Source organism: Macaca mulatta, chromosome X, assembly GCF_049350105.2.
Source record: "Macaca mulatta isolate MMU2019108-1 chromosome X, T2T-MMU8v2.0, whole genome shotgun sequence".
Lineage (NCBI taxonomy): Eukaryota > Metazoa > Chordata > Mammalia > Primates > Cercopithecidae > Macaca > Macaca mulatta.
The window spans coordinates 38,108,254-38,133,140 of record NC_133426.1 but is presented as its reverse complement, the minus strand read 5'-3'; the positions used below and the strand labels follow the sequence as shown (position 1 = coordinate 38,133,140).

Genomic DNA, 24,887 nt, shown 5'->3' with positions numbered 1-24,887 from the left:
AGCTGTGATTGTGCCACTGCACTCCAGCTTGAGTGACAGAGTGAGGCCCCATCTCAATAATAATGTTTCTTGGACTTTTGGAAAGCCTGGGTCTGGGAGCATCGCACTCTGTGGCAACACTGACCTGAAGCTGAGCTGAGGCTGGCCCCCCTCTCCCCAGTTCCCATGGCTGCTTCCCTCACTGGCCTTGATGCTGGGCTCCTGGCTCACAATAAAAGGATGTATAGAGGACACAAAAACAAATAAGTGGACGTTTTAAATGAACTATTTTCCAGTGATAAGATCTGGGACATTATGGGGAAAAAGAAGTCCAAACTTTTTGTTTTTCGACAGTCGCACACTAAGAATTCTATCTTACTTTTTATGGAGGGGCCTTTACAAAATTATTTATACTTACAAATATTTAGTATTTGCTCATGTGTTACTTTTCTCTGTAATCTTTTTAATCTTTACACAAACCCTCTGAGGTAGGTATTGCTAATGTTATTTTTCCATTTTACAGGTAGACTATAAAATACATTCACTGGGTGCCATGCTCAGGCCATGAGTGATTAAGGCTTGGAAAGCAGTGCTTAGGGCTTTGTATTTAATGCCCTTCCCACCCCATACTACTGCTTCCATGATTTTCAGTGTAGTTAAAACATGAACTTAAATGTTAACTTTTCCTGTCCTAAAAAAAAAAAAAAGCTTGAAATTTTGGTTTTTCTACCTGATATAACTTAAATACAAAGTTTTATGCTATATTAACCTATCTGGGAAACATTTTCTACCCTATATGACATTGAAGCATACCAGAAATTCTGAATTATAACACAAAATTTTATACTTTATAGTTCTGGTTTGTTTTATTACTTAAAAAAAAATTATAATACCCACAGACAAAAGTGCCTATCTCATACATGTATCGCTCAATGTATTTTTCACAAAGTCAACACACCTATCACAAACTGATCAGCATCCAAATCAAGGAAAAACACAGTACCAGCTCCCCCAGAAGCTCCACTGTAACCCCCTTCAGTCATTTCCCACTCCCAGCCCCACCCCCCAGCCCCCATCCCAGCGATCTCTCCTTCTTAAAGCATGCAATGTAATTGTGTTCTTAAGTAAAGGGAAACCTCAGTAGGAACCTTTGCTCTCTTGATCTGTTCCTTAAGAAATATGAAAAGTGTTGCCTTGGACCAGACCAGAGTCTGCACCTGACTGTGCCATGCCTGACCAATGAAACAAAGGGTCCTTTTGTGAGAGGTCAGGCCCATTCACTTCTTTACCGTGATCCTAATGCAAGACACAGATGCATACTGACCATTTCAGACTACCTGTTTACGTCTTATATGGTTCTAGTGCCAAGAATGTACTTAAACTTTACCCTTTCTTTTTATAAAATGACAGTATTCTGCCAGTCACTCCCAAATTGTTTCAGTTTAAAGGTAAGTGCTTTCTGTGATTTCAAGTAGTCGTCCAGATGTGTTTAGAATAATTTTAAGTGTGCTTAGTGTGAGTGCTATGTGATTTCTAGTGAAAATGTCATTTTCTAATAGCTTTCTCAAATTTAGAAAATGATATAGTTCCAAAAGTTCTTCATTGTTACAGATTTCTTAAAGTTAATGAGTAAAATTGTAGTTTGTTATGAGTGTTTTACTTATTTCTAAAATAAGGTAAAACTCCCAAGTGTCTTTTTGTAATAGCATGATATTATCCTGTGGTTACATGAATACCTCAGTTAACAAGCCCAGTTGGAGTTTACCCAGATGCTAGGTTAGCCAGGCTTTCCAAGTAATTGAGGATTATGCTGGGAACACAGCTCACTGATCCCTCCCTCTGTGAAAAGAGGGGCATAATCTGAAATCCTTTGTCTCAGGAGCACTGTTCTTTTTAGTTAACCTTTCGTTTACGTATATTTATGAAGACAACTATCAGTCATAAGTCTTAAATCTAGTAATCTTCCCATTCCCTTTCAAAGTGAAGTTTTTTCTGATAATTTTAGCTACCCATAATGTATACCTGGCTAGGCATGATACACAATATAAGTCACTCAAAGGGAAAATCAGGCCAGGCGTGGTGGCTCACGCCTGTAATCCTAGCACTTTGGGAGGCCGAGGCAGGAGGATCACCTGAAGTCAGGAGTTTGAGACCAGCCTGGCCAACATGGCGAAACCCCGTCTTTACTAAAAATACAAAAATTAGCTGGGTGTGGTGGTGGGTGCCTGTAATCCCAGCTACTCGGGAGGCTGAGGCAGGAGAATCACTTGGACCCGGGAGGTGGAGGTTGCAGTGAGCCAAGATTGCGCCACTGCACTCCAGCCTGGGTGACAGAGCGAGACCCTGTCTCAAACAAAAACAAAAAACGGGCGGTTGGAATCATGCAGACAAAAACAAAGCTTAAAAGTAAATAGTAACTACCTCGTGTTAACCCTACGCAGTCTAATCAATCATCATTTGAAATAGCTGTCTGCCCTGGTACCATGTTCCTTTCTCCCACATTCCTCTCTTACATACATTGCCCCATGACCTTGGATTAACCTAAATCTAGTTCTTCCTGAGTAACTTCTGAAACTCTTTTTAAAATCTCAAAGCTTCGGCCGGGCGCGGTGGCTCAAGCCTGTAATCCCAGCACTTTGGGAGGCCGAGACGGGCGGATCACGAGGTCAGGAGATCGAGACCATCCTGGCGAACACGGTGAAACCCCGTCTCTACTAAAAAAATACAAAAAACTAGCCGGGCGAGGTGGCGGGCGCCTGTAGTCCCAGCTACTCCGGAGGCTGAGGCAGGAGAATGGCGTAAACCCGGGGGGCGGAGCTTGCAGTGAGCTGAGATCCGGCCACTGCACTCCAGCCTGGGCGACAGAGCGAGACTCCGTCTCAAAAAAAAAAAAAAAAAAAAAAAAATCTCAAAGCTTCACTTACTTAGGACTTCCTGTCCTCAGTGGGAATGCTATTAGGCCACGCCTTTGCAAATTGGCCTGAGGATGACACTAATGTTTATTACTAAGGTGTACTGTATACACATCCTCTTCCTAGCCTGGACTTTGGCATTTTATATTTTTACCAGAAGAAAGGTGAGTTAAATTTTAGAGGCATTGTTTTCCAACCATGATTCTGTCAAGTATCAATCAGGCTTTATCCTTAGCCAAACAGCCACTAGAAAGCTGACCACCAAAAGCTAATTACAGCGTTGAAGGGGATATGGTCTGAAGTAAATATTGCCGAGGTGAACTTTGTACAGATGTTATTTGAAGGAGTAAATGGCACTGATTACTGCTTCACATATTTTGGAAACAGTTATAATAGACTATAAATAAAGTTATAACTTAAGTGTGTAAATGAAAAGTATGGGGGGGAAATCTAATGAGAAACCTAATATCTTAATGACAATAAGAGTATTTCACCCAAAATTAGAAAGTTAAAAAAAAAATTTCAGTGTAGAATAAAGGTTAAAACTAATATTTTCTACCTATATTTAATAAGCATTCCATGATTTACTATCAGTCTATCAAATCCATAGACAGGTTCTTTTATCATTTGGATTAGCTGGCCAGTAGCCAGATAGAACAAGTTCTGCCTCTGTCTGGTTTTCCTTCTGTTTTTAATAACCATGAGCAAACCATTTAAACTATCTATGTTCCTTTATCTTTTATCCTGGAATGTAAATAATTATACTTACCTTCCTCATGACTATCAGTGAATTGTTCTTCTGAAGTGATTCTAAATCCCTATATTTTGGAAAATGAACGTAATATATAGATATGATTATGTTATAATGCTACAGTAGACAGAAAGCTTTTTAAACTTTTCTCAAGGTTAAAAGCACTCTGACACAACCAAGAAAGACTATTTAATTTTTTTTCCATTGCAACCTTGCCATGGGTGCTAATAAGAATTTTGGAAATCCTAGTCATTGAAATAGAGTGGCATGCGTAAAATCCTTGTTAATATAGTAACTTGATATTCAGGATAGATTATGCAGTGTTCTTTGGCTTCAATATTTGAATTAATATTTTTATGGTTTTTTTAGATGACACAAATTATGACAGCAATATCAAATCCCTAGTTCTTTAAAAAGAAAGTCTTACTCTTCTCTGATGGTTAATTTTGTCACAGGATGATGAATTTTCTAAAACTGAGGAACTACAACTGGAAGATGTGGATGAGGAAATTAATGCTGAAAATCTGGAAAGCAAGAAGAAAATTGTGGGAGATGATGAAAGTGTTCCTACAGGTTCCCACAGTAAAACAGAAGGAGCAGAAAGAACCAGTGATGATAGCTCAGCTGAAACCATTGAAAAGGTATGATGCTAGGTGCTTAAATCCTGACATCCTGGGAGAAAACATACGGGTTCTCTAGTTTCTGCAGAGGACAGATCCCAGTTGCCTTTGGGATCAGAAATACTTCCATGAATATCTTCATTCATGTGCCATAGGAGAAAGGCTTTGTCTTATTTGTGAATTAAGCAAACTGTCTCTAGCACACTTTCTAGAATGCTGCGTGGTAGCATTCTGCCTCCTGCATAAGTGGAAGTAGAGTGGTATGGGCCAGGATAGTACAGTGTTGGGAAATTAACCAAGAAGTTCAACACTCAGTCCTTGAAATGTTGAAAGTGCAAAGTTAGGAGCCCTGGCACTGGTGGCAGAAATGGGTGTGTATGTGTATGCACACTTGTGTATGTTTTCATGTGTGAATGAATGAAAGTTGGTGATAGCAGTATTTGAAGTTGTGATCAGTTCTTCAAAGGTGCAGCCTAGACAAAAGTATGTATAGAAGGAATAGGAGAAGATATCACTAAGGAAGCAAAAATCACCCTGAAAGTGGAGCTAGAGATGCCCAAAACATAATCTCTTCCATTGTCAGTTTTGACCGAGAGTGACCTTGCTAGGAGATAGTTGGTAGGTTTGAAATCATTTATTTGCTAACATTACTCTGGATTAACTTCAGAAGTATGGAATTCCGCAACCCGAACTGAATGACATTGTACTCATTCATTTTTGTTTTCATTTTTTTAGCCTCTCATGCAGAACACTGAGTTAGTCATACATTCTAGTTGATGAAACACTGTCATCATTGGTCTGTGCAAGGCTCTTCTCATGTAAATGTATTCTCTTTTAGCTCCATTCCTCTTCCCCTTTTTCCCTAACATAGACAACCACTGAAACATTTTTGTCGTTTTATTTGAATGTGTATTTGTGAAACATGTGTGCATACATGTTTAATTTACAAATTGGCATTGTGCTAAAGGTCATTCTTCTCCTTGGTTCCTTCTTTATCCGAGACTCCTTTCTTTCACTAAGAAAAAAAAATATTCTAGCAGTTACTGTTTTCTTTCAGAAGAAGAAAATGATTCTGTTTATAGGAAACTTTTATGAGTTCAGGTTAGGGTGGTCCTTAAGATTATTTAACACAGCAATCATTAAATACCAATTTGACACTGTAAAATGTTGAGACGAGTCATATGCCAATTAGCATTCATGAATCTTCTTTGAGGAGAATTCTTGAGTCATACAGTGTTTTTAATCACACAATTTTAAGCCAGGAGGACATTTGGAATCAGTCAGCATCTAAGACCCCTCGCTTTACAAGAGCTCAGCAAAGTGAAGTAATTGTCACATGTTTATGTCGTTAGCTAGAGGCAGACTCTGGAACCTGCTTAAAGATTCAGACTAAGTTTTCTAGAACAGCACAGAAATGGTTTTTGTTATATTGCTTTGTTACTGTTTATAGAAAGAAAAAGCCAACCTGGAGGAACGAGCCATTTGTGAATACAATGAAAACCCAAAAGGTATGAGCATGTTTGATAACATACATACATACATGCATACATATATATGTGTGTGTATGCCATAATTGAGTAATTATAAGCTTACATGTAAGTTTACATATATGTTATAATTTTTACTGTCATATGATCCTCATAACAAGCTATGAAATATGTGATACAGACTTATCTGTTCTTATATATAACCACCACAGCTTCTTCACATACAAATATTTGCATTATTCATGGCTACTTATGTGTCATTGGTAAGGATATTTTTTTTTTTTTTTGAGACAGAGTTTCACTCTTGTTGTCCAGGATAGAGTGCAATGGCGCGATCTCGGCTCATTGCAATCACCACCTCCCAGGTTGAAGTGATTCTCCTGTCTCAGCCTCCCGAGTAGCTGGGATTATAGTCGCGTGCTACTACGCCTGGCTAATTGTTGTATTTTTAGTAGAGATGGGGTTTCGCCATATTGGCTAGGCGAATCTCGAACTCCTGACCTCAGGTGATCCTCCCGCCTTGGCCTCCCAAAGTGCTGGGATTACAGCATGAGCCACCGTACCCAGCTGGTGTTAAGGAATTTAAGCAGCCTTTTTACTACCTTTTCTCTCTTTATTGAATCAGTATTATTAAATCAAGATTTTGCCCCAAATTCCAATTTGTATCTCTAGTGCACACTGCCACATTCCATTGCCCAACCAAGTTGGGACTACTGGGCTGGCCTAAAGCTACAATGGCCACCCAGTTATTTACCCCTGAGGGCCCCGACCTGAGTCTCTTACCATAAACACTGAAGAGAAGTCCTTTCCCAAGCCTACCTATTAGTGTCAGAGAACAGGTGCTGTAGAATAGAAGCAACTGTGATTGCCCTTGCAATCTACATAATCTAGACCCAAATCATCTGTGTTTCTGTAGTACGACTCCCACATTGTTTCCACACCATCACGCTGCAGTATGCATTTTACTGTGTTCTCATAAAAAAATAACTATCTGTAATACTGGATATCTGATCTAAACTTAAGTGAAGAATGAATAGTTTCCTTAATCCTATTCCTTTTAACTTCTGCCACAAGAGTTATACAATATTTTAAGCAAGTGTTAAAAAATGTATCACCTGTAAGTATACTTAACATATAGCCTAAAGCACTACAAAGAAATTAAATATAAGCTTTAAGTAGTTGATAATATAAAATTAAAACAATGCATATGCTTCACAATATACTTTAAAGATAATTATTCAGATATAGAACATGTGGATTAATTTGAAACAAAAAATAGCATATCCATTTGAGTACAAAGAATGTAATTATAACTAGGTTAATTTTTAAAGTAATTCGTATTTTACAGAAGTCTCTAACATTTACTATTACCTTTGTAGCTGTATTTGGATACTGGTCATCTAAACATTTACAACTTTGTTGAGGTCATTCTGGGCTTTTCACTTTACCTCAACTTTTCAGGAAATATGCAGTGTAGATATTGTCCACTACTCCAGGGGTGAGCTCTTTTCGTATTACCCCACAACTCAGGGTTCATAGAGTTTCACTGAGAGCATCAGGTCTTTTCTTTTCCCTATTAGTTAAAACTAGTATTTCTGAATGATCCAATTGTAGGATACATGCTTGGTGATGCAGAGAGCAGTTCATTAGAAATCCTAGAAAATAGTGAATCAACACCAAGCAACGACATGAAAAAAACACAGAAGGTAAGTGAAATGAATTGTCTTTTTTAATGCTAAGACCAAAGTGTTGAATTGTTCCTTTTACTTTTCATATGGCGATCCACATAATGTAACTATCTTAGTATGAGTTTTTATGGCCCCAAAACCTGAAGAATTTCAGGTGATGTCACATATTTTTAATATACTACCTTTCCTTTGGTTAGCATTTGAATGAAGATCTTCTTTTCATCCTTTTACTTTATGTTTTACATGTGTCTCTTGTAAATGGCCTATACAGCTGGATTTTGTCTTTGACATTTTTAACATGCATACCTAAAATCTAAAGCTCATCAGTATTCCTATCTTTTTTCCCAAATAATGCCAGGACCTTAGAAGAATTTTCTTGCCTATCACCTCTTCTTTCTTATTTTAGAAGTTATGTTACCCAGTATTTAAAATTTTTTAACATCACAAATCATATGTTTTTAGTAATTTTTATACTACTTTTTTACTCAGCTGTCCTTTCTGGAATTCTTATTCTTCCTGAAGAAATATTTTGGAAGTTCCTATCACAGGTGTCTGTTGATAGTTAAAACTTTTAGTTTCTGTTCACTTGAAAATATGTTTATTTGGCCGGGCGCGGTGGCTCAAGCCTGTAATCCCAGCACTTTGGGAGGCCGAGACGGGTGGATCACAAGGTCAGGAGATCGAGACCATCCTGGCTAACACAGTGAAACCCCGTCTCTACTAAAAAATACAAAAAACTAGCCCGGCGAGCTGGCGGGCGCCTGTGGTCCCAGCTACTCGGGAGGCTGAGGCAGGAGAATGGCGTGAACCCGGGAGGCGGAGCTTGCAGTGAGCTGAGATCAGGCCGCTGCACTCCAGCCTGGGCGACAGAGCGAGACTCCGTCTCAAAAAAAAAAAAAAAAAAAAAAAAAAAAGAAAATATGTTTATTTTACCATAGTTCTTGAATGATAGTGTGACTGGTTGACAGTTACTTTCTCTTAGTATCTGCTCCCATTATTGCTGTCTATAATTTCGCTTTAGTATAATTGCTGATAACTTTGTATATAACCTGCCATTCTCTATGGCTGCTTTTTAGATTGTCTTTGATGTTTTCAGTTCACTATGAGATGCTTGAGTATGGATTTTTTTTTTTTTTTTTTTTTTTGAGACAGAGTTTCACTCTTGCTGCCCAGGCTGGAGGTGCAATGGCGCGATCTTGGCTCACCACAACCTCTGCCTCCCGGGTTCAAGCGATTCTCCTGCCTCAGCTTCCCAAGTAGCTGGGATTACAGGCATATGCCACCACACCTGGCTAATTTTGTACTTTTAGTAGAGACGGGGTTTCTCCATGTTGGTCAGGCTGGTCTCGAACTCCTGACCTCAGGTGATCTGCCTGCCTTGGCCTTCCAAAGTGCTGGAATTACAGGCTTGAGCCACCATGCCCAGCAGATATGGATTTTTAAATTTTAACTTACTTGGAATTTATTATGACTCTTGAATCTGAGAATTCATGTCATTTGTCATTTTTTTTTTAAATTCTCATCCATTATATATTTGAATATTTTCTCTCCCCCCCTTTCAAATTCTGATATAAAACTTTTTATTTTATGGTACATGTCTTTTAATATCACCTTCATATTTTCTATGTGTAAGTGATATTCTGGGTAATTTCAGGGCCTTCATCAATTCCATAGTTTCTCTTCAGCTGAGACTACTTGGCTATTTAACCTACCTATTAAGTTTTAATTTCAGTGACAACATCTTTCACATTTTAAGTCAAGTTGTATTTTTGTTCTTTTTTAAATCAATCTGGTCTTTTAAAATCAGTATCTTGTTTTGTGTGTGTGTGTTTTTTTTTTTTAATTCTAGTCCTTTAAGCACACTTAGTTTACATTCTGTATTTAGTAATTCCAATGTCATTCTTAGGAGTCTAAACATGTGTGTTGCTTTGGCTGACTTGCTAATGGTGATTTGTTTCCATATGTGTTTTGAAATTTGTATTGTGAGTTCATGTTTCACTGGGACTTTTTTTGTGGAAATCCTTTAAGGCCTCAGAGTAAATCCATCTCTAGAGAGTTTGCATTAGCCTTTATTAGCTCTGGAATGACTGAGGGACCACTTTAAGTTCATTTCTCATTTAAGGGTTGACCACAATGTTTGTAGGTAGACTTATATTAAGGGCATAGTACTTAGAAGGTCCTCACATTATGTAGGGTTCCCCTCATTTTGTGAGATCAAATTGTTTCAAAGTTAAAGGTCTAAGTTGTGAGTCAGCAGATGCTATTTCAGTTCTTAATCACCTCTGGAGCTTCCTGTTCCTTCTTTCTTTTTTGGTCTACAAGAATTTCCCTTAGTTTTTGGGGAGATTGCCTGCACATTATAAAATTTTATTTTTTATACTTAATCAGCATTTCTTGGTATTTTATAGTAGCAGACTTTTTGAAGTTGTATATTTCTTCACCTTTTGAAGTTGTGTATTTCTTCACCATAGCAGGAACAGGAGTTCTTCCATTTTAATCCATAGATCCTTTTTCTAGACTCTTACTTTTTGGATTACCACTTTTTGCCCTAGTTTCTCCACTCTTTAAAGCTGAAGGTAAGCTATTATCATTAGCACCATTTTTATTTCTGGAAGAGCCAAATTTTCACCTGGTTTTTGTTTCCTGCTTTTTGTTTTGGCATCTTGTCAAAACCATTATTTGTGTTACCACTCTTCAAGAATCCTATTTTCTTCCTGGCTACATTCTCAAAGGGCCTAAATCAAATGAAACTTTTGTCACCTTCATCTCTTCTGCATGTGGCCCTGTTGGCCACTCCCTTCTTGATGTATTTTTCTCTCCTGACTTCAGAGCTGCCTAGTTTTCCCGATTTTGTACGTACAAACCTTGGTCCTCAGTTCTAGCTCCTCTTCTGCCTGCCTCTCACTCTGCTCTTTTTGTCTCTTTTCTTACATTCTGTTTTCTACCTGCCTGGAATCTCTGGGTTATCAGGGCTACTTTCATCTCTTGCTTATATTCTACGTATCTGTAGCCCCAGCCTCCCCTGAGCAGCAGCTCCACATATTCGACTGCCTACTCAGACCCACACACACAGGCTCACAGCCATCATTTGGCAGCACTAACTTTTTTTTTTTTTTTTTTTTTTGAGTTAGAGTCTCGCTCTGTCGCCCAGGCTGGAGTACAGTGGCACAATCTTGGCTCACTGCAAGCTCCACCTCCTGGGTTACACCATTCTCCTGCCTTAGCCTCCCAAGTAGCTGGGACTACAGGCGCCCGCCACTACCTCTGGCTAATTTTTTTTTTGTATTTGTAGTAGAGATGGGGTTTCACTGTGTTAGCCATGACGGTCTCGATCTCCTGGCCTCATGATCCGCCCGCCTCGGCCTTCCAAAGTGCTGGGATTACAGGTGTGAGCCACTGCGCCCGGCCAAGCAGCACTAACTTTTTGCCAGAAGTTCTCATCTACAGGAGTGGGGAGGTACATTGCTCTCCTTCAGAATATTACAATAGAAATTCACTGTAGCTGCCATACACTGAGAATCACAGACATGTCCTGAAAATTACCCCTCCTGGATACATTGAAAAGTTACAATAGGTAATATTCTAATTTTAATATATTTTTTCTCTTACAAACTTAACAAAGTGAAACATTAAATTTGTTCTTTGAAGAAAAAGATAATATGTCACCAAGGTGTTGATGGTGTTGAATGTTAGACCCTGAGAGGTCTTGTGGTTTTAGGGTGGAATCCTGACTGCCTTTTGGTGAAAGGAAAAATACAGGTGCTAAGAATGCACCTTAATACGTGTGGTACCCCATAAAGAGATGATGAAATCATGTTCATACTTGTTGAAAATGATATCCCCTAAATACTGTTAAGTGAATGTTTCACTTATGGAAATGAATATTTGTGTGTGTGTTTTTTTCCTAGATTTTTCTATTCAAAAGGGTCCCCTCAATAAATCAAAAGATGGTCAAGGATAACGATGAGCCGCTCTCAGAGATAAAATCCAAAGGAGAGCAGATCATTTTAAAAAGCGATAATAAAGATGCTGACCAGAACCACATGAGTCAGAATCATCAGAATATTCCACCAGCAAATACAGAGAGAAGATCAAAATCCTGTACAATACTATAAATATATATTTATGTTTTCACAGTCACCAAGTGTACTGTAATTTATACTTGAAAAACATTATAATTTATGAAGGAAAGTTTCTGATGGTAATCTTTTAAAGATATAAGTCAACATGTTTTATTCGGCTTCTATCAGTGTGACCAGTTTTGATATTTATTTATGCTAATATTTTTAACAAGTTGTTTCAAAATATGTGTATCTCAAATTCTCCCTCAAGTGTTGTGGCCTTAACTGTTCGGTGTTGCAATAAAAAATATATTTTTATACATTGAAAATTGAAATAAGATATTTCATAGTTTTTACTAAACAATTTGACTTCTTTATAATTTTATAAGGCAATATTTGCAATCTCATGACACTGTAACAGTTTTTGATGTATTTACAGTTTTTACAAAACTGAGGTAAAATTGTTTATAATGAACATATTTTAATAAACTGTATCTGGTCAGTTCCACTGTTAAAATTGATGAGTATTAATAAAATTAGGAGGTGCTTGGCATTAGCAATTGACAAAATGGGGGCAAAAATAATTTTAAAATATAGACGTATGCAAAATGCATTTACCCCTGAGTAAAGAAAATTTCATTGCAACTGTATAAACAGTACATCTTGTGGACAACTGAGTGCAGAAGTTTCTTTGCTTCCCACTCCTTTCTTTTTCTTTTTTTCTTTTTTTTCTTTTTTTTTTTGAAACAGAAGCTCTGTCACCCAGGCTGGAGTGCAGTGGCACAATCTCGGCTCACTGCAACCTCCGCCTTCCGGGTTCAAGCGATTCTTCTGCCTCAGCCTCCCGAGTAGCTGGGACTACAGGCACACGCCACCACACCCGGCTAATTTTTGTATTTTTAGTAGAAACAAGGTTTCACCATATTGGCCAGGCTGGTCTTGAACTCCTGACCTCGTGATCCGCTTGCTTCAGCCTCCCAAAGTGGTGGGATTACAGACGTGAGCCACCGTGCCCAGCCCCTACTCCTTTCTTTAGGGAAGTGATTTGCCATGAAAACATTGCAGATTATGTGGTATCATCTGGAGCGTTTGACCATTCCACCCATCACCACCATAGGAGAGGTGAACATAGCTAGGCTTGCTCATTTCAACTGTCTCTGGCATTGACAGTAGTAACCACATTTGGTTCAGTCACACAGTGCTCTGCCACAAAGAATAGGAATGATAAAGCTGCTAAGTCTTGTGTCATTCCATTTTTGTATTGCTATACCTACCTGAGGCTGGGTAATTTATAAAGAAAAGAGGTTTAATTGGCTCATGGTTCTGTAGGCTGTACAGGGAGCTTAGTGGCATCTGCTCAGCTTCTGGTGAGGCTTCAGTTAGCTTGTACTCATGGCAGAAAGCAAAGCGGGAGCAGGCACGTCACATAGTAGGCGAAAGAGGAAGCAAGAGAGAGAGGGTGGAAGTGCCACATTCTTTTAACCAACCAGATGTTACATGAACTCTTGAGTGAGAACTCACTCATTATGGGAGAGGAAGGCACCAAGACATTCATGAGGGATCTGCTTCCATGACCCTAAATACCTCCCACCAGGACCCACCTCCAACATTGGGGATTACATTTCAAGGTGAGATTTAGAGGGAACAAACATCCAAACCATATCAGGTCTACTCTGATAGAAACATTGTTTATGCTCTCAGGTACTACTTATTCAATGGAGCAAACTATCTTCATTTTCCCCATTCTAACTTGTGAATAGAACATTTTCTTCTTTAGTCACAGTGACCATTGCTCCATTTAAACAAAGAAAAAGAAACTTTGTCTTTGCATTTCATGCACAGGGGTTGTAAGGATGTTAATTCAGAATAGATGTGATTTTGAAATCTTAAAAAGTAGTCTTCTGTGTAAATGTTACATTTAGTAGAATTTTAATTTTATTAAAGGTAAATATAATAAAAAGTGGCTATTGCAATGACAGTACAATATTGCAAAAATACTAAAATATAAACTACAGGAGTCAAGTGGAAGTAAAGCTCACAAGTGGTAGTAAGATATGTCAGTTGTGGTAGGCAGAATTCTAAGATGACCCCCAAGGTTCTCACCTGCTGGTGCCACATGCTCTCAATAATCCCTTCCTCATGAGTGTGGGTTGGACCAGTGAATATGATGGCATGTCATGTCTTTGCTTAGGTTACATATTGTGGAAAAGAGAAAAGATTTTGCAGATGTAATTAAAATTCCTTGTTAGTTGACTTGAAGTTAAGCAAAAAAGAGATACTCCTAAGTGGCCATGACCTAATCAGATGAGCCCTTTCTAAGAGGCTCTAAAGGTCTGACATGGAAGAAGTCAGAGAGATTCAAAACAGCAGAGATGCTCTCCTGTTGGGCTTGAAGAAGCCAACTGCCATATTTATGGAGAGGGCCATGTGCCAGGGAGTAGTGGACAACCTTTAGGATTGGAAGGCCTCAGTCCTACAACTGCAAGAAATTTAATTCTGCTAGCACCCAGTGAGCCTGGAAGGGGAACCTGATCCTCAGATTGGACCACAGCCCTGGCTGGCACCTTGATTACAGCCTTGCGAGACCCTGAGCAGAGGACCCAGTTGGGCAGTACTCAGACTACTGACCCATAAAAACTGTGAGATAATAAATACATGTATCTGTCCGCTAAATTTATGGTAATTTATTGTGCAGCAGTAAAAACTAATAACACTTGTATTATGGGACAGAACCTGTCTGTATGGTGGCTTCCTTCATCAAAGCCAACAGGGAAGGGTCAATAGACTCTGCTAACAAGACAGAGGTCATAATTTTAGGTTACATGATCATGAAAGTGACATCCATCTCTGCCAAATTCTGCTGGCTAGAAGCAAGTCACAGGTCCCACCCACACTCAAAGTGAGGGGATAGCACAAGGGCATGAATACCAGAACGCAAGGATCATAAAGATCATCTTAGAACCTCCCCACTGTACTGGTCATTTGGCCAGTCATTCAAAAAGAGAAAGGGACAGCTTAGAGACCAAGGAAATCAAATCGCTTTTAGGCAAATAGCTTATTTCCAAAGAAAGGATTAAGTCCAGACACTTGGAGGAGGTGCATGAGACAAACCTTACCAAGCAGATGGAGTATCCCTGCTTTGTTAGAGGTCTCAAAACAATTGATACTTTTTAATAAGGTGATTTGTTGAAAATCATCAACACCAAGAGATCATTTTAATAATAAGGGTACACATTTGTATAAAAACCACTATAAAAACATACCAGCCATCTGCCCTTGGGCTTTGAATACTTGTATTATATTTCTTTTCTAGATTTGGTTCCCTATCTGGCATTTACATTGAAGAAATACCAAGTATCTCCTATATGCCAGAAACTAAGAAAACAAAGCTACAGTTACATGTGAGTGAAATGAAGAAAATGGGGTGTGACTCTGATAATCAATAAGAGATATTATGGCAATTTAAAAACCTATTTTCTAAATGAATGGACACTAAACTTAAAATATATCTGAGAACTCTTTAAAAACACAGACGAGATAATCGATAGAATTGAATATAATGATCAATTTATACTAGTTTCAAAAATAAATGGAGTTGCATTTACTGATAACTTATTTATTTGAGACAGGGTCTTGCTCTGTCACTCAGGCTGGAGTGTAGTGGCGCAATCTCAGCTCACTGCAACCTCTACCTCCGGGGCTTAAGTGATCCTCCCACCTCAGTCTCCGAAGTAGCTAGGATTACAGGCATACACTACCACAAGCAGCTAATTTTTATATTTTTTGGTAGAGTTGGGGTTTCGCTATGTTGGCCCGACTGATCTCGAACTCCTGGGCTCAAGCAATCTGCCTGGGCCTCCCAAAGTGCTGGGATTACAGGCGTGAGCCACCGCTCCTGGCTGCCCTTACTGATAACTTTATAGCTTTACAAAAAGTTAAATGATTTCTTCTAATCCCCAAACTACTCATATTTGTTATATTTCCTATTCATTCCTTTCTCCTCTCTATAATGGTATTACTTTACACTTTCTTACTGACCTTAATGGGACCTGAAAAATAGAATCCATTGACTTGAGGATTAGGGAATCATTGACATTGTTCAGATATATTATGAACAATTGACATTGTTCAGATATATTATGGATCAAATGTTAAATAGGTATTGATTTTTTAAATATCAGCAGTGATAAGATTTTTAGGTCTTATAAAAAAGCATGCAAATCCTTGTCAAAACATTTAAGATCAAAGAAAATTTGGTATTCAAAAAGTCCCTCCTTATACAATAAGAAAATGTAGTTTTGAAAGGTGCTTTTATATAATATTAGTTTCCCAGGGCTGCCTTAACAAAGTACTACAAACTGGGTGGCTTAAAACAGCAGATACGTGTTGCCTCGCAGTTCTGGAGGCCAGAAGTCTGAAGTCACGGTGTTGGCAGAGCCGTGCTCCCTCTGAAGGGACCAGGGAAGGATCTCTCCCAGGTGTCTCTCCTAACTTCTGGTAGTCTCAGGCATTCCATGGCTTACAGATGTATCACTGGAGTCCTTTGTCTTCATACTATCTTCCTTCTGTGTGTATTTCTGTCCACATTTCCTCTTTTTATAAGGATACCAGTCGTAATGGATTAGAACCTACCCTAAGTATTTCTTTATAACTTGATTACCTCTCTAAAGACCCTGTTTCCAAGTAAGATTACATTCCGAGTCACTGGGAGTTAGGACTTCAACATATCTTTTTGGGGGAAACAAAATTCAGCCCATATCAGTGCTTCAGTTTGACAGCTACACATCATACCAAGAAAACCCTTCAGTTGTTTATCGTGTCTGGTCTCCTAAATTCTTTCGCTAGAAACTCTTGCTAAATCCTGGATATTGAGAATTCGGAGCAAGATGGCCGAATAGGAGCAGCTCCAGTCTCCAACTCCCAGCGCGAGCGACACAGAAGACCGGTGATTTCTGCATTTTCAACTGAGGTACTGGGTTCATCTCACTGGGGAGTGCCGGACGATCAGTGCTGCTCAGCTGCTGCAGCCCGACCAGCAAGAGATGAAGCAGGGCGAGGCATTGCCTTACCTGGGAAGCGCGAGGGGGAAGGGAGTCCCTTTTCCTAGCCAGGGGAACTGAGACACACAACACCTGGAAAATCGGGTAACTCCCACCCCAATACTGCGCTTTAAGCAAACAGGCACACCAGGAGATCATATCCCACACCTGGCTGGGAGGGTCCCACACCCACGGAGCCTCCCTCATTGCTAGCACAGCAGTCTGTGATCTACCGGCAAGGCAGCAGCGAGGCTGGGGGAGGGGCGCCCGCCATTGCTGAGGCTTAAGTAGGTAAACAAAGCTGCTGGGAAGCTCGAACTGGGTGGAGCTCACAGCAGCTCAAGGAAACCTGCCTGTCTCTGTAGACTCCACCTCTGGGGACAGGGCACAGTAAACTAAACAAACGCAGCAGACACTTCTGCAGACGCAAACGACTCTGTCTGACAGCTTTGAAGAGAGCAGTGGATCTCCCAACACGGAGGTTGAGATCTGAGAAGGGACAGACTCCCTGCTCAAGTGGGTCCCTGACCCCTGAGTAGCCTAACTGGGAGACATCCCCCACTAGGGGCAGTCTGACACCCCACACCTCACAGAGAGGAGTACACCCCTGAGAGGAAGCTTCCAAAGCAAGAATCAGACAGGTACACTCGCTGTTCAGAGATATTCTATCTTCTGCAGCCTCTGCTGCTGATACCCAGGCAAACAGGGTCTGGAGTGGACCTCAAGCAATCTCCAACAGACCTACAGCTGAGGGTCCTGACTGTTAGAAGGAAAACTATCAAACAGGAAGGACACCTACACCAAAACCCCATCAGTACATCACCATCATCAAAGACCAGAGGCAGATAAAACCACAAAGATGGGGAAAAAGCAGGGCAGAAAAGCTGGAAATTCCAAAAATAAGAGCGCATCTCCCCCGGCAAAGGAGCGCAGCTCATCGCCAGCAACGGATCAAAGCTGGACGGAGAATGACTTTGACGAGATGAGAGAAGAAGGCTTCAGTCCATCAAATTTCTCAGAGCTAAAGGAGGAATTACGTACCCAGCGCAAAGAAACTAAAAATCTTGAAAAAAAAGTGGAAGAATTGATGGCTAGAGTAATTAATGCAGAGAAGGTCCTAAACGAAATGAAAGAGATGAAAACCATGACACGAGAAATACGTGACAAATGCACAAGCTTCAGTAACCAACTCGATCAACTGGAAGAAAGAGTATCAGCGATTGAGGATCAAATGAATGAAATGAAGCGAGAAGAGAAACCAAAAGAAAAAAGAAGAAAAAGAAATGAACAAAGCCTGCAAGAAGTATGGGATTATGTAAAAAGACCAAATCTACGTCTGATTGGGGTGCCTGAAAGTGAGGGGGAAGATGGAACCAAGTTGGAAAACACTCTTCAGGATATCATCCAGGAGAACTTCCCCAACCTAGTAGGGCAGGCCAACATTCAAATCCAGGAAATACAGAGAACGCCACAAAGATACTCCTCGAGAAGAGCAACTCCAAGACACATAATTGCCAGATTCACCAAAGTTGAAATGAAGGAAAAAATCTTAAGGGCAGCCAGAGAGAAAGGTCGGGTTACCCACAAAGGGAAGCCCATCAGACTAACAGCAGATCTCTCGGCAGAAACTCTCCAAGCCAGAAGAGAGTGGGGGCCAATATTCAACATTCTTAAAGAAAAGAATTTTAAACCCGGAATTTCATATCCAGCCAAACTAAGTTTCATAAGTGAAGGAGAAATAAAATCCTTTACAGATAAGCAAATGCTTAGAGATTTTGTCACCACTAGGCCTGCCTTACAAGAGACCCTGAAGGAAGCACTAAACATGGAAAGGAACAACTGGTACCAGCCATTGCAAAAACATGCCAAAATGTAAAGACCATCGAGGCTAGGAAGAAACTGCATGAACTAACGAGCAAAATAACCAGTTAATATCATAATGGCAGGATCAAGTTCACACATAACAATCTTAACCTTAAATGTAAATGGACTAAATGCTCCAATTAAAAGACACAGACTGGCAAACTGGATAAAGAGTCAAGACCCATCAGTCTGCTGTATTCAGGAGACCCATCTCACACGCAGAGACATACATAGGCTCAAAATAAAGGGATGGAGGAAGATTTACCAAGCAAATGGAGAACAAAAAAAAGTGGGGGTTGCAATACTAGTCTCTGATAAAACAGACTTTAAACCATCAAAGATCAAAAGAGACAAAGAAGGCCATTACATAATGGTAAAGGGATCAATTCAACAGGAAGAGCTAACTATCCTAAATATATATGCACCCAATACAGGAGCACCCAGATTCATCAAGCAAGTCCTTAGAGACTTACAAAGAGACTTAGACTCCCATACAATAATAATGGGAGACTTCAACACTCCACTGTCAACATTAGACAGATCAATGAGACAGAAAGTTAACAAGGATATCCAGGAATTGAACTCATCTCTGCAGCAAGCAGACCTAATAGACATCTATAGCACTCTCCACCCCAAATCAACAGAATATACATTCTTCTCAGCACCACATCGTACTTACTCCAAAATTGACCACATAATTGGAAGTAAAGCACTCCTCAGCAAATGTACAAGAACAGAAATTATAACAAACTGTCTCTCAGACCACAGTGCAATCAAACTAGAACTCAGGACTAAGAAACTCAATCAAAACCGCTCAACTACATGGAAACTGAACAACCTGCTCCTGAATGACTACTGGGTACATAATGAAATGAAGGCAGAAATAAAGATGTTCTTTGAAACCAATGAGAACAAAGAGACAACATACCAGAATCTCTGGGACACATTTAAAGCAGTGTGTAGAGGGAAATTTATAGCACTAAATGCCCACAAGAGAAAGCAGGAAAGATCTAAAATTGACACTCTAGCATCGCAATTAAAAGAACTAGAGAAGCAAGAGCAAACACATTCGAAAGCTAGCAGAAGGCAAGAAATAACTAAGATCAGAGCAGAACTGAAGGAGATAGAGACACAAAAAACCCTCCAAAAAATCAATGAATCCAGGAGTTGGTTTTTTGAAAAGATCAACAAAATTGACAGACCACTAGCCAGACTAATAAAGAAGAAAAGAGAGAAGAATCAAATCGATGCAATAAAAAATGATAAAGGGTATATCACCACCGACCCCACAGAAATACAAACTACCATCAGAGAATACTATAAACACCTCTATGCAAATAAACTGGAAAATCTAGAAGAAATGGATAATTTCCTGGACACTTACACTCTTCCAAGACTAAACCAGGAAGAAGTTGAATCCCTGAATAGACCAATAGCAGGCTCTGAAATTGAGGCAACAATTAATAGCCTACCAACCAAAAAAAGTCCAGGACCAGATGGATTCACAGCTGAATTCTACCAGAGGTACAAGGAGGAGTTGGTACCATTCCTTCTGAAACTATTCCAATCAATAGAAAAAGAGGGAATCCTCCCTAACTCATTTTATGAGGCCAACATCATCTTGATACCAAAGCCTGGCAGAGACACAACAAAAAAAGAGAATTTTAGACCAATATCCCTGATGAACATCGATGCAAAAATCCTCAATAAAATACTGGCAAACCGGATTCAGCAACACATCAAAAAGCTTATCCACCATGATCAAGTGGGCTTCATCCCTGGGATGCAAGGCTGGTTCAACATTCGCAAATCAATAAACATAATCCAGCATATAAACAGAACCAAAGACAAGAACCACATGATTATCTCAATTGATACAGAAAAGGCTTTTGACAAAATTCAACAGCCCTTCATGCTAAAAACGCTCAATAAATTCGGTATTGATGGAACGTACCTCAAAATAATAAGAGCTATTTATGACAAACCCACAGCCAATATCATACTGAATGGGCAAAAACTGGAAAAATTCCCTTTGAAAACTGGCACAAGACAGGGATGCTCTCTCTCACCACTCCTATTCAACATAGTGTTGGAAGTTCTGGCTAGGGCAATCAGGCAAGAGAAAGAAATCAAGGGTATTCAGTTAGGAAAAGAAGAAGTCAAATTGTCCCTGTTTGCAGATGACATGATTGTATATTTAGAAAACCCCATTGTCTCAGCCCAAAATCTCCTTAAGCTCATAAGCAACTTCAGCAAAGTCTCAGGATACAAAATTAATGTGCAAAAATCACAAGCATTCTTATACATCAGTAACAGACAAACAGAGAGCCAAATCAGGAATGAACTTCCATTCACAATTGCTTCAAAGAGAATCAAATACCTAGGAATTCAACTTACAAGGGATGTAAAGGACCTCTTCAAGGAGAACTACAAACCACTGCTCAGTGAAATCAAAGAGGACACAAACAAATGGAAGAACATACCATGCTCATGGATAGGAAGAATCAATATCGTGAAAATGGCCATACTGCCCAAGGTAATTTATAGATTCAATGCCATCCCCATCAAGCTACCAATGACTTTCTTCACAGAATTGGAAAAAACTGCTTTAAAGTTCATATGGAACCAAAAAAGAGCCCGCATCTCCACGACAATCCTAAGTCAAAAGAACAAAGCTGGAGGCATCACGCTACCTGACTTCAAACTATACTACAAGGCTACAGTAACCAAAACAGCATGGTACTGGTACCAAAACAGAGATATAGACCAATGGAACAGAACAGAGTCGTCAGAAATAATACCACACATCTACAGCCATCTGATCTTTGACAAACCTGAGAGAAACAAGAAATGGGGAAAGGATTCCCTATTTAATAAATGGTGCTGGGAAAATTGGCTAGCCATAAGTAGAAAGCTGAAACTGGATCCTTTCCTTACTCCTTATACGAAAATTAATTCAAGATGGATTAGAGACTTAAATGTTAGACCTAATACCATAAAAATCCTAGAGGAAAACCTAGGTAGTACCATTCAGGACATAGGCATGGGCAAAGACTTCATGTCTAAAACACCAAAAGCAACGGCAGCAAAAGCCAAAATTGACAAATGGGATCTCATTAAACTAAAGAGCTTCTGCACAGCAAAAGAAACTACCATCAGAGTGAACAGGCAACCTACAGAATGGGAGAAAATTTTTGCAATCTACTCATCTGACAAAGGGCTAATATCCAGAACCTGCAAAGAACTCAAACAAATTTACAAGAAGAAAACAAACAACCCCATCAAAAAGTGGGCAAAGGATATGAACAGACATTTCTCAAAAGAAGACATTCATACAGCCAACAGACACATGAAAAAATGCTCATCATCACTGGCCATCAGAGAAATGCAAATCAAAACCACAATGAGATACCATCTCACACCAGTTAGAATGGCAATCATTAAAAAGTCAGGAAACAACAGGTGCTGGAGAGGATGTGGAGAAATAGGAACACTTTTACACTGTTGGTGGGATTGTAAACTAGTTCAACCATTATGGAAAACAGTATGGCGATTCCTCAAGGATCTAGAACTAGATGTACCATATGACCCAGCCATCCCATTACTGGGTATATACCCAAAGGATTATAAATTATGCTGCTATAAAGACACATGCACACGTATGTTTATTGCGGCACTATTCACAATAGCAAAGACTTGGAATCAACCCAAATGTCCATCAGTGACAGACTGGATTAAGAAAATGTGGCACATATACACCATGGAATACTATGCAGCCATCAAAAAGGATGAGTTTGAGTCCTTTGTAGGGACTTGGATGCAGCTGGAATCCATCATTCTTAGCAAACTATCACAAGAACAGAAAACCAAACACCGCATGTTCTCACTCATAGGTGGGAACTGAACAATGAGATCACTTGGACTCAGGAAGGGGAACATCACACACCGGGGCCTATCATGGGGAGGGGGGAGGGGGGAGGGATTGCATTGGGAGTTATACCTGATGTAAATGACGAGTTGATGGGTGCAGCACACCAACATGGCACAAGTATACATATGTAACAAACCTGCACGTTATGCACATGTACCCTACAACTTAAAGTATAATAATAATAAATAAATTTAAAGAAAAATAAATAAAAAATAAATCCTGGATATTTAATGATATGTCTCCCGTGGAGGCACTTTGTGATGTTAAAACTTTCATTTAATGTATCTCCAGTTACATCAAGGCAGGAATTGTCAGCGTTATCTTTTTCAGTATCCTAGACACAATGAGCAAGTATTCAATGTTAAGTGATGACTAAACAAATGATCACATTTACACTTGTAGTGTTTGGACAAGGATTTGTTTCTCAGAGATTTGTGCACACATGCATTAAGGTTAAACTCCATTTTTGAAAATATTTGCCATATGCTTCATTGCAGTACAATTCTGTTACCCATACGCTATTATAAATCCATAGAGGGAAAACAAAATCTTTCCATGAGCAGGGAAGACCGTGTCTCTTCCAACAGAACACCGTCAGAGGCATCCAAAAGGGGAATATTTGGTCAACTAGTATTATAATCATCAGGGTTGTGGCAACAAGAAAGAAGTTATTGTCACAGACCTCTACCCACAGGAGACCCAAGTGGCCACAGGATTAGAGATAAGATGCAGAATACGCATTATGGGACAGAGCCGTACTGATTTCTGTACTATGTTCGTCAACTTCAGTTCAGAGATTTTCTGCCCACTTTGATTTTGTGAGGCAACCAAAATCGAAAGTATTTCTGTACTTAATATTTCCTTTTGCTGGGGCCCGTGGTTTAAAGATTTCTCATCTGATAGTAGTTCTTTAAAAAGTTTAGAATACCGGCCAAGCGTGGTGGCTCACACCTGTAATCCCAGCACATTGGGAGGCCGAGGGGGAGGTATTACTTGAGCTCAGCAGTTTGAGGTCAGTCTAGCCAACATGGCAAAACCCCATGTCTATGAAAAATACAAAAATTAGCCAGGCATGGTGGTGCTCGCCTGTAATCCCAGCTACTCAGGAAGCTGAGGCAGGATAATTGCTCGAACCTGGGAGGCGGAGATTGTAGTGAGCCAAAATCGCACCACTGCGCTCCAGCCTGAGTGATAGCAAGACTCTGTTTCAAAAAAAAAAAAAAAAAAAAAGGCTTAGAGTATCTTTTTAGACAGAACTTTAACATGTGCTTTACTTTTTTACCTTGTAAGACTAAGAAACTAGTAAGTAAAAAGAGGAAGCAAATCAAAAGGTTGGAAAAATCTTCTCAGGAATGAGGGAGATACTTTATTGAATTGAACAAAGAATGCATTTAAACTAGGAGTCACATAACTAAATTGTTTTCAGTGGCTGGGCAGGTAAGCACATTGGAGCTGCTACCAGTCTGTTCTAGCTGGCAGTTGCTCTGTTTCCCAGTATTGTGCTCTGATTGCCAGTCCCTCAGCTGTTTTAAAAAGAAGCTGGAAATCTGGGTTTTTTTGTTTTTTTTTTTTTTTTTGAGACGGAGTCTCGCTCTGTCACCCAGGCTGGAGTGCAGTGGCTGGATCTCAGCTCACTGCAAGCTCCGCCTGCCGGGTTTACGCCATTCTCCTGCCTCAGCCTCCCGAGTAGCTGGGACTACAGGCGCCCGCCACCTCGCCCAGCTAGTTTTTTGTATTTTTTTAGTAGAGACGGGGTTTCACCATGTTAGCCAGGATGGTCTCGATCTCCTGACCTCGTGATCCGCCCGCCTCGGCCTCCCAAAGTGCTGGGATTACAGGCTTGAGCCACCGCGCCCGGCCGAAATCTGGGTTTTTATATGGATAACTCATTCACATACACACGTGTGCATGTGTGTGTGTGTGTAAACTTAGGGCCAAACCATAACTGCAGGCTAAATTTGGCTCTCAGGGGCACAAGTTGTGACCTCTGTTTTAAACAAAGTACATTATTTTGGCAAGAGAAAGTAGTTTACAAGGAAAACATGTTGAAATAGATGCTGGATTTATCTCAGTTGTAATCTTTCCTAATTTGATCTCAGATTTTAAGCAGGAAATGAGAGTTAAAGAATTGACTAGAAAAGTGATCATTCTACTAAGGTAATTGAAGTTTCCTGTTGCATACAGATGCATACTAAGCCTTTGGAGTGTGGGGAGTCAGGATCATGAGGTAGTGGAACTGTATTCAACGGTGAAGTAGGATGTTCCTGTTGGAAGAAGCTACAGGAAAGTTCAGAGACAGCAGACAGACTTGATAAGCAGTCCCTCTAACAATTGTGACAGAGGACTACTTTGGCATAGTGTTACTGTACAATACTAATCACCAAAAACATCAGGAAATGTTATCCTAACCCTGAAAATATTCACTAAAACTACAGCATGAAAACGTATCTGGCCACAGCAAGCTGCATTCCCAAATAGTTCCACTTGCTTCTATTTTCATCTGGTATGTATACTATGTTTATTATAATAGATGAAATGTCTTAAGTAGCAGTGGGC

General features: G+C 39.8%; 1 protein-coding gene across 8 annotated transcripts in view; it reads left to right on the top strand.

The window, feature by feature from the left end:
- The window catches only part of RPGR (retinitis pigmentosa GTPase regulator), a 60,308-nt gene extending 48,293 nt beyond the window's left edge, over nt 1-12,015 (top strand). For all 8 annotated transcript variants that reach the window (XM_028842541.2, XM_028842537.2, XM_077988385.1 and 5 more), the window contains 4 exons: nt 4,098-4,283; nt 5,713-5,770; nt 7,364-7,455; nt 11,346-12,015. In XM_028842541.2, coding sequence (XP_028698374.2) covers nt 4,098-4,283; nt 5,713-5,770; nt 7,364-7,455; nt 11,346-11,552 — 543 coding nt within the window. In that variant the 3' untranslated portion in view covers nt 11,553-12,015. The remainder of the gene's footprint in view (nt 1-4,097; nt 4,284-5,712; nt 5,771-7,363; nt 7,456-11,345) is intronic.
- Nucleotides 12,016-24,887: the final 12,872 nt, after the last annotated feature.